At 35.7% G+C, this 19,754-nt stretch overlaps 1 protein-coding gene across 1 annotated transcript; it reads right to left on the bottom strand.

Annotated features, from left to right (window-relative positions):
• Nucleotides 1-6,104: 6,104 nt before the first annotated feature.
• LOC136854089 (very-long-chain 3-oxoacyl-CoA reductase-like) lies at nucleotides 6,105-18,285 on the bottom strand. Its single transcript, XM_067130245.1, has 7 exons — nucleotides 17,906-18,285; nucleotides 15,195-15,241; nucleotides 12,728-12,803; nucleotides 11,076-11,247; nucleotides 8,710-8,872; nucleotides 8,269-8,484; nucleotides 6,105-6,926 (listed from the first exon to the last, which is right to left on the bottom strand). Exons 1-7 carry the CDS (start codon nucleotides 18,045-18,047, stop codon nucleotides 6,798-6,800), a joined length of 945 nt encoding a protein of 314 aa, XP_066986346.1. The 5' UTR covers nucleotides 18,048-18,285; the 3' UTR covers nucleotides 6,105-6,797.
• Nucleotides 18,286-19,754: the final 1,469 nt, after the last annotated feature.

Genomic DNA, 19,754 nt, shown 5'->3' with positions numbered 1-19,754 from the left:
AGATATTGCCACACTTTCCTGCAGTTCCTGTAATAACTGATGTATGCATGTCAAGTTATGCACTATGATTTTTGTTTTTAAATATTCACAAATAGGTCCTCCTTGAGCACCAGCGGATCCAGGGGTTGGGGGGGCCACCACCTGGGCACGTGTCCCCCCTTGAAAAATAATGACAAAATAATAATATTGAAGATTTAGATAATAACATAAATGAGAAATATAAAAATGGGAAAAAAATAAAAAATCTATAGAAAAAATATATATATACATACATATATATATTATACATACATGTATAATATGAAAATTCGTGACCCCCACCCCCACCAAATTTTTCTGGATCCGCTAGTGTCCTTGAGCATGAAGGAATGAGCTCAAGAAGGAGCCGTTTTTGAACATTTACTAAAATCTTAATCACGATGTGACAGGAATATTCTAATTAAATATAATAAAGACTTGGGGCCCAATAGAAGCCAGCCAATCACCATGTCATTATCATCCACATCACGGTCATTATATTCATTACAATTAGAAACAGCAACTGCCTGAATAAAAGAAAAATTGTAAAGGACTTTCCACCCCAAGAACCTGAAAGTCAAAGAATAAGATTACCTGTGGCGATCCAGAAAAAATTGATCCTTTCTCATTTTTTGTCCAAAATTTAAATCTTTTGAGCTGAAAGATACTTTTTTTTTCTTTATGCAGTGAGTCCTTCTCTATTATTATTATTATTATTATTATTATTATTATTATTATTATTATTATTATTATTATTATTATTATTATTATTATTATTATTATTATTTTCATTATTATTATTTTTTTATTTTTTTAAATATGGTGGCAGCCTTGGTTGCATTAATCTTATAGATTATTCGCTCAACTCCTCTAATTAGAAGAGTTGAACGAATAATCTACAAGAGTAATGCAACCAAGGCTGCCATCATATTCAACAAAACATGTTTGAAAGAGGGCCTATAGCCAAAGTATACTATTATTGTTATTATTATTATTTTTTTTATTCAGTAGATGAAACCTATTCATATGGAACAAGCCCACAGGGGCCATTGACTTGAAATTCAATCTTCCAAAGAATATATGGTGCTCATTAGGAAAAAGTAAGAGAAGGTAAAGGGAAATACAGAAAGAAGAGATCCCATTTATTAAAAATGAAAAAAAATTAATAAATTAACAAGTAGACAAAAAATGTATTAAAATGCAAGGAGAACAGCATTAGGGTAGTAATGCATTGCATTTTTGCTTGAACTTGTGCAGTTCCAATTGCACGACTTCCTCTGGGAGGCTGTTCCACAGCCCAACGGTGTGAGGAATAAAGGACCTCTGGAACTGAGAAGTTCGACAGCGAGACACATTTACCGCATATTGGTGCTGCAGTTCAGCCGATCTGGTTGCTCTCGGCAGATAAAGGGGATCAGGGATCAATTGTGAACGTGAAAGATCTCTGTTGAAATACAGCTTATCAGAAGAAGAAGAAAGGGAGGTCAGGTAGGCGGTCATCTAAGATTTACGCGCGGGTGAAGTTACCCTAAGTAGCTAGTAACCAGGAAATGGCAATGGTCCGTGCAAATTACTCAAACAATTTCCTCAGTTCGGTGGTGGAGGTTACCCCTCGCCCATGGGAGGTTTGGGGGAAGCCGTGGGTCACCTTGTTTCTCCTCGTGATAGGAAAGTGATGGATGGTGATGTCTCTCTCTCTCTCTCTCTCTCTCTCTCTCTCTCTCTCCTCCTCCTCCTCCTCCTCCTCCTCCTCCTCCTCCTCCTCCTCCTCCTCCTTTCCCCCTACTGATTATAGTTAATTCATCTTGAACATTTTTTAATGCGATTTCTCAGCACCATCTGTACCCTGTCATTTGTTCCTTATGAGAATGAATTCTATAATTCAGATCACCACACCTGAAAATATAATGGTACATTAGTATTACTTTGAAATTCAAGATAATTATTTTGAAATTCATTACTGAATTCCTGCAACTTAGAACAAGCATATGAAGCGTAAATTAAATACAGTCTATAAGCTTCTTCAGTTAAGACTTAATCACAAAGAAGACTTTTAAAACGCCAAAACATCCCGACATGCCAAGTCGTTCCGTTGCCCTTAAATTTAGGACAAGTGGCCCAAGGAACAGCAAGGAAGGCGGAAGCATCCTTTTCAAACACGCGTCGGAGGAGACCGCTAATTTGTCCCTACAATGAATTATTGCCTCGGTTATTCCACTGGGGACACGGAAAGAGGCATTGGGTTGAGTTCTTCTCCCGTTTCTCTCCTCATTACTGTCAGTAGCAGGCTCCACAAATTGTAGATTATCCACGTTGAAATAAGCAAAAAAAAAAAAAAAAAAATGCGATTCACATGTTGGAAAGTTCACAGGTTTCGGCTACTGTTACCGACGATGGTAATGTTGCCCGGAGGAATATGTTCTTGCGTAAATTGCGTTTGGGCAATTTGAAAATGAGATACCTAGATCTCAGTAGAACCAGCTAAAAGGGGAAGAATGGATCATGACTCCACGAAACTTTAAGGAGTCTAGCGAACATATAAACATACAAGTATCACCTTTTTTAATAGGCATAGAATATGTTACTTTCATTATTGAGCGAATTTATGAAGGCATCATTCATAACTACTTGACTTAGACCCATGGGCTCTTGTAATACTATAAGTTCTGGCTTAAATCTGCGACTTATTATGGGTCAACTTTGACCTATCTTCACGTATTTAACCCTTAAAACCTCCCTAAGGACAGAGTGGTTCACAGTCAGTAATGTTGCTGAATTCTGTGGCGTCATGATCCATCCTCACCTTGTCGCCTAAGAGCCAAATTTGCCGGTTTTATACTCCATCTTTCCTCCCTGGAAAGCTTTCCCCTGTCTGGGTTGCTGTTTTTAATGAGCATCCTCCGTGTTTCTGTTCCGAACGGCGTGTCAGTATATTAAACTCGTCTCTCAGAGGATAAATCTGAATTATATGAATAGGATGCCGTTAGAAATGTCACAAGATGATGATGATCATCATCATCATCAAAATAATATGCTTTTTTCAACCGATTTGGGTTTATCTGCACTGAAAGGAAGCCAAATAAATGCGCAATAATTATCAATGAAAATTCCATTAGATTTTCCCCCAAATAGCCTATCATGGGTTTCGCTACTAATTATATTATGGTAACACTGTAGTGACGATAATAGTAAGCATGACATCGTAATGTATCACCCATTTCTAAATTGAGTATGATAAGGCTAGGAACTTTCAAGAGGATGATCAGCTCCCAATTTCAGTCATATGATTCTTATTCGTTTTTTTTTTTAATGATAATAAATGTGGACACCAGTGCTTTCGAGAAAGAAATCCGGTCTCTGCAAATTTGTGAAATCCTTTGCTCTCTTTGGGCAAACCAACCATCCCTCTCGGTCTCCTAATCGTCTGACAATCTGTCCTTTTGTCATTTGGTGGCAAACATTCCTGTGAAGGTGCACAGGCGCCTGAAACTTAGTAATTAATCTTTAACCTCTTTACGTAAAACTCATTTTCAAAAAAAAACTTGCAGAGATTGGATAAAAATGTTGTTTAGGTATATCTCTAGCTAAAATCATAATTTAGGGGGTTTTTTGCAAAAAAAAACATTTATGTGAAAAAATATTTTTTTTAATCACTTATTTTCCCTATCTCTGCTCATTAAAGAGGCCCAGTGATTATGTGAGGGTTTTCAGTGGAGAACATTGTTGCTTATCGAAAAGAATAATTTTGTAAGCCAAGTGAGTTCCACAGTAATTACGGGGTTGTGAGTCTTTCATGTGTCAACGGAGATGCTGTTGTTGTCTATCCTCCCCCAACCCAGGTAAACGGAGTTGCAGATTGTGCCCTACTTGCTGGCACCTGTTGGGAATCACAACAGCAGGAGGCATTAATAACAAGTAGTTAGTCAATCGGTTAGATAAATCGAGACTGGTGACTGGTATGCACTGAAAGAACTATTCTTTTCATTGGCATCACACAACATTTTTCAATTAAAATATTCATGGTTGAAGATGGGAACTGAACAAAATCATGAAAGCTTTCAATTTTATTCTTAGCCTATATTTTTTTTTAAAACATTAATTCTCAGTTGGCAACGAATTTGCATCTTCTCCAATATCTTCTTAACATGTTCAGATAATCTGACTGGTGGTTGCACTGCTCCCTGTTCCTCTGATTAAATGTCAGGTTACAGTATTCCAGATGGTCCAGTGACTTCTTGATTTTACATCTTCATAAGGGCTATTTTAACATTTTCATTTTTTTATATTCCATATGGGTCTTTAACATGTCGGCATCCTCTCGTTCATATTAATTTTTTTTCATTCCAAAATATTCAAAATGCTGCCTCAGTCATTCCATCTACTGTCTCTTTTATATACTTTGCCCGTTAGACATTTCCCCATTTCCTCTGCCACTTAGCTTGTAAAGTCCCCGCTCAACGGGTTCTCTGTAATGAACATCCCGTTTTCTACGGTGCCTTCACGTGCGACCTAGGGTCGGACGGACACAATTTTTTATCATTATTATAATTGTATATTTATTATCTGTTCATTTGACTTTGCACCATGCATATGTGATAGAGTATTTTTATGTCTAACCAGTCATTGTTAATCATTATGTTTTCTGTATGTACCTGTCCCATTTTGTGTAGAGAAATAGTTTGATCTCAGGTCACTTGTAAATTTTTGTATCCGCGGTCTCTGCGTTATACGCAGACGTCCGCGTGCCGCTGTATAAGCGGGTCGCTTCATCAATAAACAAGCCCGTGCTGGCAAATCTGGAACAACAACTCAATAAACCAGCAGTACTTGTCTTCCTGCTCATTATTTCGCACCTTTCTCACAAGCTATCCTCGAATATTTTCTTTTCCCTCTGTTGCGAGATATTTTGATTATATTCCTGCAAATCGTGTGTCTCGCCACCTGCCTTTTAGCCTTCCTTCCCATCTCCCTGTCTCCTGTCTACCCTCTGCCAGAGGTTTCTGTATCAACTCGGGTTTCCACTGGCCACTCTTTGATGCTAGATTTGGTTATTGTATTTCTGTTTCCATGTTTTATGCTAATTTTTGGATATATTTCTCAGTTTCCTTGATTTTTTTTCTTTTGACACTATTTTTTTCTTGCTCACTGTCCCTCTCTATCAAATCAGCTCGTAGTAACTTATGCCTCACGTGGTAAAACATTGCAATCCTTGTCTTTGATGCCATTTGTACTTAGGATAAATTCAATCCGTTTCAGCACCTCCACTCTCGTTTTCAATCAGACTCTGGGTTCCTTAAATGTTGTTTAGAAACTTGAATCCTTGAACTTTAGCAGAATTCCCTTACTGTTTCTTCCTCCTGATTTCTCCTCAGCTATGTCTTTCCTCCATATCCTCAGAACAAAGTGTTACTGTAACCATTTAAGCCTCTTAATAACGGTAACCCCCACTGACAAGAGACACTTCTCTCATTAATGTGAAGTCTGTTTTTGCTTCTTGTCTTCCTTATTGTGTCAAGTACATACAGAAACAAGTAATCTGCCTTTTTTGCTAAGATCATGTTATACTGTACCATATTATTCTTTCGTTTATTCACTACACTTTACAATCCTCATCCATTTCATATTTTGACCAGCATGCCCATTTCCTTTTGTCACCTTTCACTACCATTCAACCAGAATTTACGTTTGTCGACATTACTACTGTTTTTGTACAAGTCCCTTTACACCTTACCTTCTGATCACATCAAAATTTGATGTGATCAGAAGGTAAGGTGTAAAGGGACTTGTACAAAAACAGTAGTAATGTCAACAAACGTAAATGTTCTTTTCACCAGTTAAGGTTTCTTTTTGTTTTGTATTTTTCATTTTAATATAGGCAGACACTGTCTATCTTGCTTACCTAGATAATATGTTCTGGTTTAAAGAGAAATAATTTGAGTTAAGGTACAAGATAAGCAGTATTCTTATTGGGAGACTTAAAGGGTAGACCCCAAAGTTACTGTAGCGCATTGAAGATCTACCAAAGGCCACTGGTCCTGGGCAAAATGTATACTCTTATTCTAAAAAAAAGAAATTAAGTCATGGAAAATGTTTGTAGAAACCTTTATTTCAACAATTTATAAAGAAGCCAAAGACAACCAAGGTTATTAATCTACATTCACTGTGCTGAAGCTTACAATATTTCACATGTTATCTGAGGAATGTAAAAATTCAAATATGAATCCAGACAGAACACTACAGCAACATTAAAAATAAGAAGTGCTTCATACTTGCAATTATAAGATATTTGTTGCAGTAATATTTTGTTTCATTCAAGCAAAATATACACCAAAGTCTGTTACAATACTTACTCCCAATTCAATACTAGAATTACTACACTGGAATATGATAGGCTGCTTTGATATATTAACTGTCAGAGATATAAAAACCACTGCTTGTGCAAAAACTTCAATTTTCTAAGTACTGATACTTGAAGTTAACAAAAATATAAAAATAAGCTGTTCTCACTATCACAATTATTTTTCCAAATTCAAATAAATTTCCAAAGAATAAAACAAAGCAGACACACATAACAGTACAATCATGAAATTAATGAGTAACAATGGCACAAACATAACAATTACCTTCAAGTAACTGTACTTAAGACAACAAATGATTTTAGGTCTTTTGTATGCATAACCAGACAAAACGAATTAAAAATTAATATAAAAATAAATTGGAGTATACTGTACTACACAATGAGTAATTAACACTGCTCAAAAGGAATGTACCACATTTGTTTATTCTGCTTTTGCCTCCCTCTCCTTCCTCTTCAAAGCTTTGTTGCGTACAATTTGTAACTGATTGAACACTATAGAAGATAGGACACTTCCAGGAAGATGCATCTTCAGAAATTCAATTCCAAACACCTGTATTAGAAGGAAAACGTTAGTTTTTGAACTCTCTTCATCTAACCTGCAAATTATTTCATAACAAAATGTCTCACATCAAAATGAACCACAAGAACAGCAGAATCAGATTTCAAAGATAATTCTTTACTTATAAATGAAAGATTTCTTGTACTATTCTGAATTTTCATATTCAGTTGCTTTCATCATTAGCCTCATAGTCTCACAGGTGGTTACCAACTACACTAGCTAATTTGCAACACTCCTTCAAAAAACAAATCCCTTACACCAGCCCTGTAAGCTTAGAAATGTGGCAGGGTGGTCTCATTAAAATAACTCATAAGAATAACAATACCTTTATACAGCACACTGTAAACATTACTAGAGGTTCTTTGCAATATCCCATCAGGCCCCAGGAACAATGTCAGCCCTTAATCTTTGGTAATTTTTCTTTGATCTCTTCCCACCTGGATGCCAAGCTGCTTCTTTAACTTCACCTTAGTCAATCTTTACCAATTAGTCTACAAAAATTACTTGAGAGGACATTTATGAAACTCTTCATCTTTTCTAATATTTATTGACAATGTGTATGATTTTCTCTGCATAAAAATTATAAGTATATAAAGCCACTTCCATTATATTACTCTAGCCTTTAGGTATTTTATATTTACTGCATTTAGCAAAATTTCTTATCCTATTAATTCATTCTCCTTCTGAAACATCATAAAATGCTTTCTCAAAATATTCATAGTCCATGTATATTTTGAGAAAGCATTTTATGATTTTTTTTAATGGATAGGTGAAGGAGCTTTTTCTTCTTTTTCATATTCATTTTACTCTGATTACTATTTGGATATTTATTGGTTTCTGTTCTGACCACTTTATTAGTTTCAAAAACTACTTCTTTCCATCCTACAAAAAATAGAGTTGATGAAAAGCCTCTACAGCCTTGATGATGTCAGCAGCAGTTTTTTGTTTTTGTTTTTTGGTTAATCTCCTTTTACCTCTAAGGATGGGGATCAAGGTGTTACCTGTCCATTTCTGAACATTATGTTTTTGTATGGGATGCCAGAAATGAATCAGTTTAAACTGGCACAACATCCAAATTCTCAGTCCATAAGAGAACAAATTAACGATTGGCTCTATTAAGCATTATGCAATGTCAATTTTAAAAGTACTTGTCCCATCACCATGAACCCTGATATCCATATTAATTTTTTTTAAAAGACTGGTATCCCAGTAATATTTTTAACAAGTGTAACTGCATACACAAGAGGGGCATTATCCTCAGAATAAACTGAAAAAGCTTCTGCATAATTTTATGATCTAAGTAAAACCATACCTACAAAGTGTATACACTAACCTGTAACTTGTGCATGAAGTAGCCTGCAGTACGTTTTTCAACGCCTGTGGTTCTCAAGGATGATCTAACAAAGGCTGTGGGTGTTGGAGCCATAAGTGTAGGGCGCCTAATCTTGGACATGTTAGAAACAACATAACCAGGCAAAATACACTGGAATGTTATATTCTTACTTGCATACTCAACACCCAAACTCTCTGTCAGACTTTCAATGTAAGCCTGTAAGAAAAACAACAAAGCAACAAGTTATACAAAAATACATTGTGAGTTACTGAAAATGTTCAAACTTCTCTGCTGGCATGCTATCAAGGAGTTATCTACAAAATTATGACACTGCCACCCACAAAAGCACTTCCTATAAAAATATATTCCATAAAACAAGCTGCTGCTTCACTTCCAATTTCTCATTTATTTCCAAAGACTTATTAGCAATGGAAAGAATACCTTGGTAGCACCATATACTGCCAGAAAAGGAGCAGGAATAATTGATGAGAGAGATGATAAGTTAATGACAAGACCTCTTTGCCTTTCTTCCATGCCAGGGAGAACAATACGAGTCATCTTCGTCAACGACTTCACATTGCAGTTTATTAGCTGGTCAAATACCCTTTAAAATAAAATATTTTATATAATAAACATCAAAATCACAAAATAAAAAATAGAGCAATACAGGAATTACATTTTAAAGAAAGCACTGTATAGTAATCATAAACACATTTCACATTAATCAAGAAAAACTCACTCATATAATATACATTTGATCACACCTGCTTTGCCTGGTGGAACATACAAATCTTTTCCAAAAGTCCAGTTTCATCAAAAATATATAAACAAAAAAGTTAAATTCACTAGGAAGACTAAAATTCCTATACTAGGTTCCATGTTTCAACAATGGAAATGTGTTCACTTTACTTGTCTAATTCTCTCTGCTGTAAAGAGAAAACCATTCCTAACTACCAAAATTATCAAATGGGCACTAGCAGGGGTTCATAAGTGTGTCTAAGCAATGTACCAGTGACAAGTTTACTAGAGCTAAATTCAGTCAGGTAGGAAGGTAAATAAATCAAGGCATTCAGAGAAATTAAATGGGCCACGGAGGCTTATGCTCCTTCTGTTATCAATTTTTCGGCCAACTTAGTTTTACCAACCCCAATCCTCAGCATCTAGTCAAGAGACCTGGTGCATGAACTGACTGAGCGCATTTTGTTTTGCTCATACACATGCTTCTCTTAAGTCTAGGAAACAATGTTCTTTGAAACAAAATGTTTTATACAGAAGAAATCAATCCTCATCTGCAATCCTTTGACAGTAAGACCTGCTTTCATTCTCTCACCCACTTTATTAATGACCTCTCCTCTCCATGCTTTTGCCAATGATTCAACACTGCATATTTCTACTTTCCCCTCTTATCCCTCTTCTATTCCCCACCATTTCAAATTGCCACACATCTATCATCAATGATCTTTGAGCTTACTTATTGCTGTCTCCTCTTCCACCGAATATTTTTTACTAATTTTGACAAAAATATAACTGAACCTATTACATCTATTAACATTTTGAGCAATCATGTCACTTTAAACATGTCTTGGAGAGAACACAAAATGCAAATTCCTAAATTTGCTTCAAGAAATGAATAGAAGCCTAAGTACTGAAGAGGACAACAGGAAAAACATCAAGAACATTACAAAATCACACATTATATATAAAACATCTCAATAAATGACAGCGTTTACACAACAACAGAAGGCCGGAGGAGGAGCCAAGAAATCAAACTAATTGTGGATGCCTGCAGATCTGGACTTATGATGCAGCTGTGAGTTAAAATAATTAGGTGTAATTTTCAGCTGTCAAAACTTTTTTCATCATTTCAGTTACTGAATCTTCCAGCTGAGTTTTCACCCTCATTTGAGGGATACTTCACGTTATGTCTCTCTCTCTTCAATAAGACTGATCAAATATTTGCTTGACCAGTGACCTTACCCCTACTCTAATTTTTCTCTGTACCTCTTCTGAAAGTTCCATTCCATTCAGTTTCTCAGAACTAAATGGGAAACTCCAACCCTATTAGGTGGTCTCATGATATCTGTCAAAAAACCTCTTCCTACATTTACTTAATGGAAATTAGTAATCCTCAAATGGCAGTATTCAGTTGCTTTTTTCCCAGTACAGCTAAGCTTTGGATTTCTTTTCCTATCTAATAATTCAAACTCATTAACATTTCAAAATGTAAACTGTAGGTTTACAGTGCTTCATGACTGAGCCCTACCCTTCTTCTCTCCTTCCTCTTTTTTTTTTTCCTCAGGGCTGAACTAGATGAGAGTATCTATATCCCCATCCCACTGACTTTTGAACTAATAGACTAGCAGTTACTAGTGCTCCATCATCTTGGAGAACCATGAGGTTACTACAGCCTTTTATGGGTACAAATGTCTTCGCTACCCTATCCCTATGATTGATCTCCTACGGGAAAAGTACAATTTTATCAAGTCTCCTGGTCTGCAGGCATCCTTGTCAAGGTTCTCTCGTTCTGGAAAGCACCCACTACACTTTTTGCTCCTACCAAAACTGAACAAAATTTAAGTACATAAAATGAAATGAGTAATTCTAATAGTAGCAACAGGTACTACGTGCTTCTTTTGTGTAGTAAGAATTTGGTTACTGTTTCCATACATACTGGGCATAATGATATCAGTACAGTAAAACAAATAGATTTTCCAGATGTACGGGCCCAATCTTTAGTTTCTGGGACTAATGATCTACTGTATGTAATTATTTGTATGCAAATATTATAAGCAGAAAATTAGACTTACTTATCCGCATCTGCAATCTTGTTGAAATACTCTGGGTGATCATAACTCATGCCAACATTGTTTACCAAAACTCCAATGTCCAGGTCTTGTAGCTCTTTTTCAATACGGTCATAAATGTCATCTTTAGTGAAGTCTACATCAATTATTTTTGTTTCCACACCATATTTTGTATCTAAAGGAAAAGAGATATAAAAGTTAAAGTATACTTTACTTGAAAAATTAAAGCAATATATTCAATTTTACTTTCCAATGAAAAACTTACTATATATAAATTTTAAAAGTCCTAAACTGAAGACAGCATGTTTTCAGAACTAAACCCATGTAACTTCAACAGAAACCATTCCAACTTTCTAAAGCATCTTTTACTGACATGTGTAGGTTTCAACTGCCAGAAATACTAAAACAAGTAAGGGCACTGAGTTTCTAAATTATCATAACTTGATAAAATTAAAATTCCTTTGCCTTATGATGAAATGCAACAAATAAAAATATATACAACTACAAGTACAGTAATAATAGGACTAAAAAAAGGTCCTATAGAAGAAAAGTACCATAAATTTAAAAATAATCAAAAGTACCATAAATTTAAAAATAATCATAAACCATCAGATTTTTAGTCTGAAATGACTGCCTACATGTGATATGCTCTCCTGAAATTGAAGTTAACATTTAGTATTATCAACTACTGAGGATCATTTTCTACAATGTTACAAGACCAAACTGAGTGGTCAATAACAACATTTCTTTAGTTTACCTTTATATACCACCGACTATACATCATTTACCAGTTTGCTCCAAATCTTTGTTAAGGTAGTAGTCACTTCAATTTGCAAATGGTTGGAAGGTAATACTACAAAAATACTGTATCATTTGCTCCCTGAACTATCTTATTTTCAGTGCCAACATTTACTGTACGTTGCAAGTCAAGACTTGGACACCCTGTGGAACATCAGATATGAGAAGTTTAGGCTTTCAAAACAATACCACCTACTATTAATCACTTAAAAACAATGGAGATACAAAGGGAAGAAGTTCAATGGAAGGTGCTTCAACAAATCTATGATAAAATAACTGTTAAACATCACTGTAGAAGGAAAATGATGGCAAAGTTAACACAAGCCTACCTTTCACATAGGATATACAGAACCTGAACTGCTCACATAAAAAAAAGAGTAGCATCTATAGGAAAAATTAGACAACTGATACTTATTTTTAATCTGGTCTCCTTCCCATGGAAACTGAATGGTTGGTAATAGTTTAATGCCAATAATGAAGAATGATTAACAGGAATTAAGTCATTCATCATGTAGATACCATTAACAAATAATTTTTCATCTATTAAAGCTACAAACTGCCAAGATTCATAAATAAGCTCATACACATACCAGCAATCAGTAGCTCACTTCTCACCTCACATCTTTTAACATCTGGTCATTAAACCTGACAATTAGCCAAACTTGATGGAAAATATGCAATGGCATGTTATGACATCACTTACAGTGTGTCAATCTATTCTTAGAAATTTACCTCCTTATCCTGACTATCCCCCAGCAATAATCTAATTTCTAAATAGATCCCTGAACAAATGAAAAGATGATAATTCCAAAAGCACAAGCTATTGGAACCCTATAATGAGCACTCGAAAGACTTACTTATTTCTGCTGCAACATTCTGGAGTTTGAATGGTGTACGGCTTATGAGAACAACTTTCATCCCCCTTCTGGCAAGCTGTAAATTAAAACAATTATAAAAATAGTTCCCAAAATAAATGTTAAACATTTTCTTACAAATATCTCTGAGAACAGCTCCTACAGGTCATCTGTAATTTTAGTACAAATAAAATTGCTTTACTACAGAAACAAGTATAAAAGTTCAATGCAAAAATCAGGATTATCAAAAATTAGTTTAGTGAAACCACTAAAACATACTTTGACAATCTCATATGGCTCACCCAAAGGATTAATTTTTAGAAGTAAAATTTAGAGGAAATAAATTAGGTAGTTAGAAGCACGGTGGTTCAAAGAAACCAAAGGGAATAGAAGAAAATAAATGGCAGACATCACTGCACTTGGGGGGCAAGAAAAGATGCGAAAATCTTTTTTGTATCATGTAATGAGACAGTTAAGGCATCACAATATGCACCAATTCCAGAAAATGAGCCACTTTGCATGATACAAATCCATCATACATTGTTAGTAATAATAAAGACACCTTACAGATTCTCATTCTGTCTTTCTTTTCTTTCTTTATTTAAATTTTCAGCTGAAAATTTAAATAAAGAAAATGAACATACTATAAACCTGAGAGAGCTCCAAAAGGAAACCAGCCTGGAGAGAGAAACGGGTAATAAGAAAAGGTGATAAATAAATATGATTGAATAGAATAAAACCCATAAAATTAAAATTCAGGAGATGTCAGCAAGATCAGATGATTCAACAACTGCAATAGGTAAACTATTCCACATTTCAGTTGTAACCAAGATCAAACTCCTAGCAAACTGAATATAGAGGCTCAACAACACAGCCTTTTTGGAACCACCATGGAAGACATTACTGCACTGATTACTCTTCTCAGATGAGAGAAAGGAGGAAATGCAGAGGTTCCTACGTTATTTTACTAGTAAACAATTAGCACAGTTATGTTCTGATACTAGACTACTATACCAAGAAGTCTATTCAATGTCTGATGATTATTCCCAATGACATTGTCTTCAAGCAGGTATCATCTTTCAATCTGAGAGGGGCATCTGGTCAAGGAATGTATGAAATCAGAATAGCTGTTTCTAGTTTTAGTTTTGACAACTCAGATATGAAGTGATTAACCAATTAATCTAGTTCTTCATGATTAAAGGGGATTTTCAACCATTCCATCAATCTTAAGTGAAAACTGCACATCTGATCATTACAATACTGTATACTATATGTTCTAGATATTTCAATAAATTACAATAATTTTTGTCAAAAAAAGTACCACATTATAAACTGACCAAAGGCTCCTCTTCCTCCTAGTGCTACACTAAAGACAACTTTTGTCAAAGTAATCCTTTGATGCATCTGCCCACAGTCAGGGTGCTCCAACTCGGGAAGCCCTGATTTCAAACAGCTTACCTTCAATCTGATACTCTTTTCTAAACCAATTTAAAAAGAAATTCAAACACAAAAAGCATAGAACTGTCTGAATAACCTTTTTTTCTTTGGTATAAATGAAAACAAAATTTTGCATTTTTTTTAGGGTGGCAAGAAATAAAATTTAGACTATTTCATTAAGATTTAGCTTAATTTTTTTGAAGGTCCATACAAGGTTCTCATACCACATTAATTTTAAAGTTCAAAACAACTGGCATTTGAATTCTTTTTATTTTCTCAATTAAAAAATCACAAATTTATTTTTAGCATTAAAATCAATGTATATGGTATTCAATACTGAATGTAAATATAATAGCCATATACTAATGAATAAAGATTTTCCTGCCTAAACCAGACAACAACCCCCACCTTTAAACAAAGCCTCCCTTTGCCAACTAAGAAGCAGCAGTCATATTTATTTGTGGAGGGAAAGTACTGGAGCTGGTGGAACCACTTTATTTAAGCTCTGCTGTTTCACCTTGCACTTTAGCCAGAAGAAATTTCCCCTTTGTCTCTTGGATATGGCCATTCAAGTCACCATATCAAACTACAGAGGGGCTTAGAGAAGACAGTCAGACAGCACCTAAATAGCTTTTGCACAAATGGCAAACTAAGAACAGAAAGATGACATTGTGAACTTTGCCTCAATTGTTCTTTTGTCTGCAATAGCACATCCTTTCTTTGAGCAATTTAGTACTGTGCTAACCATAACTTGCATGACATGGATTATCCTAAATACAATTCAATCCTCTGCTAATTTTTGCAGTTTAAAACCAATAGCAAGAAAAAGAGAATGGTCCATATTTAAGAGAGGAGTGCAAGAGAATTTTAACTAGTTCAAGAAACACGACCAACATTGATTCTATGTTCTTATATTTAATTAATTTTCCCAGGAACCGGAGTGAAGTGCCAAAAATTACAAAGACCATTTCAGTAAAATGACAAACATACAAAAAGTGATACAATATATACATACAGTACATTCTTACCGTACCTCAAAAGCATAAGCCTTGCCAATTCCATCAGTAGCTCCTGTGACCACTGTGAGGGAAAAGAAAGCAGCAGTATGAGTAAAAGAAAAAGATAAATTTGAGGTTTAGTAAAGTAAAAATACTGAAGTCTTGTTAACAGTAATCATCTAGCTATTTAGTTAAGAATGCTCTCAACCTTCAACTCATTTATATTAAGAGTAATGCTAACATAACTGTAATATCAACCATATAAAAATTTAAGAAACCTGGCAAGCAAATGAAAACCTCAAAACCCATATTTCTATAGAGGAAAATGAAATTTTACATAATTTGCATACTTCTACTTACATCTAATTGCAATTTACAAGTAGATCAACATGCTAATTAGCTGTCCTAATTACCAAATATACTAGTGACTAAAAGACTATCTGTTCAGTCAGTGGCACACCTAACACATATGTTTTTAAGTAACAATAAAGATTCCACACATTTTTAGGTAAAGATTCATTACAATGCAAATCTCACAAACTTATCAATGTTGATCAGCTATTAAGAAGCAAGATTGTCAGCTGCAATTTCATCCAAATGGAGATCACCATCATAATCATGATAAGTACCTGTAACTTGGATCATTTGCACTATTACTACTGGGGTGGTTTATCATATACTTCTTATGCATATGTACTTTGAGTATTCGCTATTGATGTAGTTTGAGTATTCACTATTGCTCTAGGTTTTCTCCATATAAGTATACCCAAACTGAGTCTATTAACCACTGAGTGTGCAACACTAATACTGGCTCTGTTGGAATTGAAATGCTAAAGATATGAGGTTACCATGATAGTAGCTTGGTAGTCCACCAGCCTATCCTTTTCTACTGGAACTGAGAAAGTTTCCATATTCACAGACATCTCCATCAGCTTACATTAGCAAATTGGGCAACAAGACATATAATATAGCATGGCATTTTGAAGTGGTGACAAATACAGCTCTACATTCTTACAAGATGCCTTTAATGGGAGTCTACCCCTGCTATGTAATGACCAATTAATCTAGATCACTCCCCTCCCTCAAAATAAACATGTTTTCAAACAGTTCAACAATCTGGAATGTTAAGACAAAACCTACCATTTAAGTGTGCAAGGTTCCACCATTTTACCATAAATACAAAGCGTTATTAAGGAAGGTCCTTGTACTTTTCTATCATGCCATCCTGAACAGGCATAGCTGTCCTTCCTTGCAGACACATGATTTTTTATCATGAAGTTAGGCTAGAGCAAAGGTTGATTTCACTTATGAACCAACCACTTTGACAAGTTAAGGCAATAGTGAGTTGGTAGAGTTTAAGAAACTCTGCCGGCATCTTTTTAAATATTATACATTTTACCCCTTTTCACCCATCTAAATCATATGTTGACCAGATGATTAGCCTATCCATTGATGGCTATGGGATGGTAACCTATGTTATAAGATTTCCGTGAATCTAAGTCCAACAATTATAATGACATCCTATAGATACTAAACTGACATCACCTAGAAGATGGGGGACCAAAGATGATATCTCATAACTTGAGGGTACACAATGAATATTAATCTACTTCAGGTTATAAGTGGTGAATATTGGCAATAGGATTTGCCTCATAAACAGCATGGTGCCAGTCATGCACATCATCTGTTTGATATTTCAAAGACATTTTTAGTAATGAATAAGCTGATCAACTAGCTTGAAAAGCATTTAACAATTGAAAACTAAGGCTTTTAAGTTAGGTTATTCAGACCAACTTTCTAAAACAACACTTCAAATTCCAACAGAGGATAACAGGCTAGGCTTGGCTAATTTTCCTAGAAGTAGAAAGTACTCCAAGAAAGCATTAGGATTAGGTTTGAATTACCAGAACCTGCTACCTAAGCACAGCCATGATTACCTTTATGACTCCCGGTGGGCCTAAACCTAAAAGACAGGAATAATCCTAAACATAGACCAGTAAATCTTGCCAGCCAGGTTCCACAAAAGGTTTTACTTTCATGCACCACTATCCTAACACCCATTCAGTTAACCTAGTAGGTTAGGCTTTAAATTCAGGAGCTACTAAGCCAAGGGTAGGCTAATATTCCTACCATTAGGCTACCAGTTATGCCTTAAACTTATAAGAGTAGGGAGCAAGGGGTAGGAGTGAGAAATCTCACCATGAATATAGGCCAAACCCAATCTTTCCTAGAATGCCATGTCCTGATCTAACCAGACCTTACCTCCCAACCTGACTTTCAGTGCTATGCCGACTGGAAGGATTCACACCCCTGGACGTCGCCCCCCCCCCCTCTTCCCCGCCACATTAACACTGAATATTGGAAATAGATCGGCAGGGCTAAACTTATATTGGGACATGCGGTTTGGCACTGGATATGACCTAACCAAACCTTAACCTTACCTTCCCTAGAGCGTCGTGCCCTGACCTAACCAAAACTTACCTTCCTAACAAGGCCCTATGACTTAGGACGCCATGCCCTGGCCTGGCCTGGGGAAGGCCTTGCCCTCCCTGGAGTCCTCCAAGTAACACTTAATATCAAGCATTGGGTACCTAGAAAAGGTTATTTCCGTGGAAAAAATTTCGCGGGGAGGCGAAATGCAAACGCCTAAGCTAGCTCACTCTTGTCTCCCTACTCTGCATACCACCCAACTTATCAACCAAAACCAACTTAGCATACGAGAAGGATGAGCTACATTGATTCTTACCCGCCCATTCTCCTGTTTTCTTGACATTTAAATTTAACCCCAGGGCAGCTGCTATGAAAGACCCATAGACGCCTTTAAGGAGAGACCATCCAAACCTCAGGACGAGGAATGCCACGGACAACTTTCCAATCGCTTCCCACATCTTCACGAGAAGAGAAACGTCACTTCCAACAATCAAGGCAGCACTTCTGATACTGAGGTTGCTGAGTCGATGTTCGGCTCGGGAACCGGAACGAAATCGGCGTAAACCACTTTTTTTCTCCTTAGTCAGTGAAAGTTTTTGAGGCCGGCCGTCTGACTCGCGGTGAAAATCCTGCCGAAGCGGCTTTCTTACTTTATTGAGTGGAACTGTCCAAATGTCAACTTAAGAAAAATTCCACCTACCGAAGCCATAGGTGCAATTACTTCATTTCAAGTTTACGTGATATCCTTTTACCTATTCGATGTAAAAGTTATATCATGTAAAAAATATGCTAACGTTTGTCTTTACAATGAAGATATGTGAGTTTTCTTTCTAAATTGCTTTCACTTTCTATGAATACTTTAATCGGAATTCGTTCTATGTCTACGATAGACATCGCTTTATAGGATATCATCTAACAATCTAAATACTTTCATGTCATCCTAGGTATTTTCCTTTCCTTGTATGATAAAATGTAATGAAAGCTTATACGCTTAGAGGTATGAACAATAAAGGAAGAATCGGTAACTCTAGTACTGGTGAGTAGGCGGGATCGCTTACTTGATGATTCTCTTGATTTCAGTATGTTCCTTAATATTATATACACCTCTCTCTCTCTCTCTCTCTCTCTCTCTCTCTCTCTCTCTCTCTCTCTCTCTCTCTCTCTCTCTCTCTCTCTCTCTCTCTCTCTCTGTATACACTGCACACTATTGCTTTATAGGGATTGGGATGACGCCACTCCTCTCCCGGCAGTTCTTTGCGTTGGTGCTGTGTTCAATTAACTCGAATTTTTACATCTCTGTTTGTGTCAGCTGCTTCATATCAGATCTGCATTCTTACTAGTAGTGGGGATAACCATGTAACCAAATTTCTCAAGCCCTGGGATGTGCCATGACCGTCTTCAGTCTTGAACATGAGTTGCCCTGCTTAGTGAACAGTGAAGTTTGCTTTCCTTTGCTTTTGCTTATGTTGTTCGTGTTATTATTCATTATATATATATATATATTAATATATATTAGTGTTATATACTTATATCTACTCTCTTTTTTTTGGTATATGTATTCTCTTCTGATGATAATAACGATAACAATATCCTTTCTGCGATACAACACTTGACCTTCGCCCTTATCTGCTTATCTGCTCACTCTGAAATACTGTATAGTTGTCCCGTGATGACCCATAATCTTCTCTGTATCTCCAACTGCAACCTTTATTCACGTATAACTGATTGAAACATTGAATTAGGACTTGTGTTGAAGGTTGTGATCCCCTTGATGGCCGTGTGCACCTTACAAGCTGATTTTCTAATTAGAAAGAGATGTTAAACCATTTCATATTTAGAAAAATTATCTAATACAAACTAATTATTAATTCTTTTAAAATGAAATGCATCAAGTAGTTTTTAGCCCGTTTCTCATTTTTCTGACAGACATCTCATTTTGAAAACAGACGTTGATAATGTTATCCATTCCTGTCTGTTGCTATATTTTGAGATACTTCTTGATAAGATTAAATCACAGGAAATTCGTCTGATCAGTGACCAGATGCCTAAAGTTTCTTTCTCTCCTTCAGCATATTTTTTTCGTGTATATGAAGAGTCCCTTCTTTTTAAAGAAACATTGTAACTCTCACATTTACTCTTTGAAGATCAATAATCCTTGAATTGCT

This window comes from Macrobrachium rosenbergii, chromosome 28, assembly GCF_040412425.1.
Source record: "Macrobrachium rosenbergii isolate ZJJX-2024 chromosome 28, ASM4041242v1, whole genome shotgun sequence".
Lineage (NCBI taxonomy): Eukaryota > Metazoa > Arthropoda > Malacostraca > Decapoda > Palaemonidae > Macrobrachium > Macrobrachium rosenbergii.
This window is presented reverse-complemented; position numbering and strand designations above follow the sequence as displayed.